This window comes from Otolemur garnettii, unplaced genomic scaffold (assembly GCF_000181295.1).
Source record: "Otolemur garnettii isolate 467f Iridium unplaced genomic scaffold, OtoGar3 scaffold00266, whole genome shotgun sequence".
Classification (NCBI taxonomy): Eukaryota; Metazoa; Chordata; class Mammalia; order Primates; family Galagidae; genus Otolemur; species Otolemur garnettii.
In genome coordinates, this window is record NW_003852661.1 from 351,429 (window position 1) to 356,781 (window position 5,353).

At 35.0% G+C, this 5,353-nt stretch overlaps 1 protein-coding gene across 1 annotated transcript in view; it reads left to right on the forward strand.

The window, feature by feature from the left end:
* The window catches only part of ALKBH8 (alkB homolog 8, tRNA methyltransferase), a 53,322-nt gene that overhangs the window by 10,482 nt on the left and 37,487 nt on the right, over positions 1 to 5,353 (forward strand). Inside the window, exons 4-5 of the mRNA XM_023508714.1 lie at positions 906 to 1,037; positions 3,988 to 4,083. Of these exons, the coding sequence (XP_023364482.1) occupies positions 906 to 1,037; positions 3,988 to 4,083 (228 nt within the window). The remainder of the gene's footprint in view (positions 1 to 905; positions 1,038 to 3,987; positions 4,084 to 5,353) is intronic.

Sequence of the window (5,353 nt, forward strand, 5' to 3'; positions counted from 1 at the left end):
CTCTAGCCGCCTGAGCTACAGGCGCCGAGCCATAAGGGATATTTTTAATTCTTAAAAAAACATATTTAGAAAACTAAATTGAAATTATTTATACTATACTATAAATTACTTTTTTCTAAAGTTTTCCTTATATAGTTTAAATAAATAATGTCTGGCACACGGTAGGCACTGGCATGTAGTTATCAAATGATTTGCTGTTTATGTTTCTGAAATGTTACTAGTAGAATCTAGTAGGTACTTACTATTTTTGTGACTTTTTATATTAAATAATTCAAAGAGTTAATTTGCCTGGCAGAAAAAATTGAGAAATCTCATCTGTGACATGCATGATCAGCCCCAGTAGTAAATGTGAATACACTAAATTCTTTTTCTTCTCCTTCTAGAGCTGTAGCTGTACCTGTATAAAACTTTAAAAAATGCAGGAACTTAAATTATTTTAATATATGTTAAATAATTCCTCATAAATGGTATTTGTTTTTTCTTTAGAAAGTTTTATGTTTTTTAAAATTTTTCTGTTATTTGACCATGCTAGCTAGTATGAAGACCTTAAGAACAAAAATGAGCATTTAACTTCTTGTATTCATTATTTAGCGACAATCTAAATACTTGTCTCATGGTAAGATGTAAAAAGTGACTTACTCATGTTTAAACAGAATACTTAAATAAATATCGTTCTATTTGCTTTTGGTAATTGCAGTGGGTAAAATGTACAGTAATTTTGATCTTGGTCTTTGTTTTCTGCACTTTTAATATGTTGTGTGCCTTTCAGCATTCTTATTTCTGAAAATGAGAATTGGGAGTTTTGTAAACTGATAAGTAGCTATTGAACAGAATTATTTATATATATATATATATATATGAACTATTAGTTTTGTATGTGACTATTTTAATTTGTTTTCCCCTAGTACAGTGGAAAGAGTTGGACCCTCAAGCCTTACCACCAGGCCTCAAGGTAATCGAAGAAATAATTTCTTTTGAGGAGGAGAAACTGCTTTTGGAAAGTATTGATTGGACAGAAGATACAGATAAACAAAATTGTAAGTAAAACTTTTTAAAGCCTGATATTTAAAAATTCACCAAAATGCCATGCTGTTGCTTCTTTCCTCCTCTCTTCATGGCTTATTAATATTTTCTCAAAATTTTTGAAAGTGGCCTGAATCTAATGCTAAGTAAGTCATACTAACAATTATTGGGAACAGTAATAATAAATAACATTTATACGTCTATCAGTTTAAACTCTAAACATTAATATTTATTAACATTTGGGTCACTTTTTTTCATCTCAGAATATTATGGGGGAACACGTGTTTTGATTATGTGGATTGCTTTTGTCCTGCTTTTTTATTTTCTTTTTCATCTCTTTTTTTCTCTCCCTTTTTTATTTTTTAATTTTTTTAATAAACTCTTGTGTTGAGGATTGACTTTCAATAGATTGCAGCAAGGGACCTGCTCTGCTATGTATGAAACCCCAATCCAGAAGCAGGTCAGTTGCAATTGTTTAGCACCAGGTTCCCAGGAATATGCATTCCCTGATTGGTGAGGGGCTGGCTGCCTTTGTGGCCACAACTCTGTTTCCCCGGACAAGGGGTGTTTTATACTGGTTTTTGGGCCATGGTGTGCCACAGCCTGCTGGGGGGCCTGCATGGTGCCCCCACCAGCTCAGGCCAACTGAGGCTCCAGGATGCTGAGCGGGATTCTGAGTTGGAGGGTTCAGTCATGGTCCACGTTTGTACTGCCTGAGTCAAAGTGTGCACATCACCCAGGTAGTGTAGATTGTACCCAGGAGGCATGATTGCAGCCATCCTCTCCTCTCCCAACTGTTTGATTTCTGTTGAGTTTTACTTCCATCTGTGCATCTGAGTGTTGATAAGTTAGTTGTAATTTAATAGTGAGTACATATAATGTTTGCTTTTCCATTCTTGCAATACTTCACTTAGGAGAAACTAGAAATTCCATCCAATCGATTGTTGCAAAAAGCATTTGTTTTTCTTATGGCTGAGGAGTGCCCCATGGTATACATATACCACATTTTATTAAACCACTCAAGAATTGATGGGGACTTTTTTTTATTTCCCATCTTTGCAATTGTGAATTGTGCTGCAACACACATTGGAGTGCAATTGTCTTTTTGATAAAATGAGTTTTTTTCCTTTGGGTAAATACCCAAGAGCAAACCAAACCCAAACCTGGGAGAAGAAAAGAAATACCTGAAGTCAGAGCAGAGCTAAATGAAATTGAAAACAAAACAGTAATATAGATGATTAATGAAACAAAAAGTTGGTTCTTTGAAAAGATAAGCAGAGTTGATAGATCCTTCACTAGATTAACCAAAATAGAAGAGAAAGCATCCAAATAAGCTCAGTCAGAAACGAAAATGGAGATACAACAACTGATACAACAGAAATACAAAATATCATCTGTGAATGCTGTGAAATCTCTATGTATGTAAACTTGAAAATGTTGAGAAAAATGGACAAATTCTGGGAAACACACAGTATCCCAAGGCTCAATCAGGTAGAAACAGAACTCCTGAACAGACAAATATAGGCAGTCCCTGAGTTAAAAACATCCAGCTTCTGTACAACTTGCACTTATGAATGGAGGTATTTCAGTAAGTCCCTGCCTTAAAAACATCTGATTGACCTACGATTCACACTTATGAACAGAGACTATTACAGGTAATAGGTAAATGTACCTGTTCTAACTTACATGCAAATTCAACTTAAGAACAAACCCACAGAACCAATCTTGTTCATAAACTTGGGACTGCCTGTAGCAAGCATCAGAACTGAAGTGGGAATAAAAAATCTTTCAACAAAAAAAGCCCCAGACAGGATGGTTTCACAGCTGAATTTTATCAGATCTACAGATAATTGGTACCCATACTGCAGGTACTACTTCATGACATTGACAAGGAATGAATCCTCCCCAACTTGTTCTACAAAGTATCACCCTGGCAAAGTATCTTAGCCAGGAAAGGACACAACCAAAAAAGAAAACTATAGACCAATATCCCTATGAATATAGAAGTAAAAATCCTCAAAATTCTAGCAAACTGAATTCAGCTGCACATCAAAAAAGTCATCCACCATGACTAAGTAGGCTTCATCCCAGGGTTTGCAAGAATCATTCAACATATGTAAATCCAGTAAATGTGATTTTACTACGTAAATGGAAGCAAAAACAAAGATCATATGGTCATTGCAGTAGATGCAGAAGAAGCATGTGACAAAATTCAGCAACTTGTATGATAAAAACTCTTAACAAAGTTGGCACAGATGGAACATAAAACCTGCATATGACAGATTTGCTGCCAACATCATACTGAGTGGGGAAGAGTGGAAAGCATTCCTACTTAGAACTGGAACAAGACAAGGACGCCCACTGTCACTTGTATTTAACATGGTACTGGAAGTCCTAGCCAGATCAAGTCCTAGCATCCAGATGGGGAAGGAAGAGGTCAAACTAATACTCTGTGCTGATGATATGATCTTATATCTAGAAAACCCCAAAGACTCTGCCAAGAGACTCCTGGGATTGATAACTAAATCCAGCAAAGTCTCAGGTTAAAAAATAATTGTGTAGCTTTTATAAACCCTTTTGTTGAGATTATTTTTTTCATTCCTTTTTACCCTAAGGCACGTTTTCCATGCAGAGTCAGCGGTTCAACTCCATACCACTATAATATGTAAGAACTTCCTAGAGATATTTGCAAATCAGAATTTCTCTGACTCATTAGTAGTTTGTGAGTGGCAGCAGTGTACATGTTTAGCTTTCAGATTGATTGGAGGAAACTAGAGTTTGTTAGAATTTTAAATTTGACAGAACAGCAAATATGAGACAGTTAATTTTATTAAAGACAGTAATTTAACAGTTAACAGAAATTCTTGCTACTAAACTAATCCTTATTCAGAATGTTGACTTTGAAACATACAAAGAAATGCGTTGTTTTTGCTCCTCAGTAGTTTGCTTTCTTTCCTCACACAGTTCAGAAGTCCTTAAAACACAGAAGAGTACGGCATTTTGGTTATGAGTTTCTCTATGAGAACAACAATGTAGACAAAGATAAACCATTGCCCGGGGGTAAGTGACGTTTAATAACTTCTGCTGCAGAAAAAAGCTGAATGCATTAGAAGTATATTATAGTTGGTAGGGCATGTTTCATCTGTCATTTTTAGATAAGACTTCAAAACAGTTGATTTAAAATGTTTTAATTAGATAAATGGTATAGTTTTATTAAAAAATTCAATATAGGAATAGAGCTAAAATTCTTCACTACCGTCTTTATGTGCATAGTTCTTCTCAGAAATGTGTACTATTAACAGCTAAAAGCCTGTCCAAAGTTTTTTCTTCTCTGCCACAAATTAGAAGTATACGAGTTGCCCTGGGCATTCTTGGGCACACATTGAACACACAAGCACCGACAATAGCAGATGAGCTTTTTGTGATACCAACACCACAGATAAGAAAACAGTCCTCAAACCATCTGCCTGCGGCCCATGCTGTGCAGTTGTATGTATTCTGGTTTAGTATATATTCTTCCAATTCTTAAAAAAATAAATTTACATTCCAGTATATCTACCTGCGTAAGTGCATAGTTGCTGACATACAGGATATTGCACGGTGTATGTGTGGGGCGTTCATTGTCCGTTCAATTATTATGCATATTGCTCTCCCTCATTCTTTTCCCTTCGCTGTATGTCTTGGAGATCTTATGTAGATTTTCATTTTACTGAACAACTCTTTATAGTTTATTCAATTAATTCCCTATTGATAGACATTTAGGTTGTTTCTAGTTTTTAGCTTTTGTAAGTAGCGCTTCAGTGAGTATCTTTGTACAAATTTCTTTATGCATTATCAGTTTCTCAAGGGAGACTGCTAAGAAGTAGACTTGTTTCAAAGATTATGTTCATTAAAGTCGTTAGTAGATATGATCAAATTGTCTCCCCAGTTATACCAACATATTCTCACCAAATGTTTTATCTCCTGTACCTATCCCTACTAACATGTGATATTGTAAAACTCTTAAATTTGTAATTTCCTGATTAGGAAAGGTTGGTCATTATATTTCTTTCCTTGTGAATTCCTCTTCATCTCTGTCGGTATTTTTTTTTTTTTTAAGTAAGATAGATGACTTTTAATAAAGGTAACTGTTGTGGTTTTTTGAAATGAATTGCCTAATTGATTAAGAATTTATGTATATTCTGGATAATCTTTTGGTATAATTCTTCACTGGAGCTAAACTTAGCTGTTTTTCTTTTCTTTTTTTTTGAGACAGAGTCTCATTTGTCACTCTACTCAGTAGAGTACCATGGTGTCATAGCTCATAGCAACCTCAGACTCTTGAGCTCAA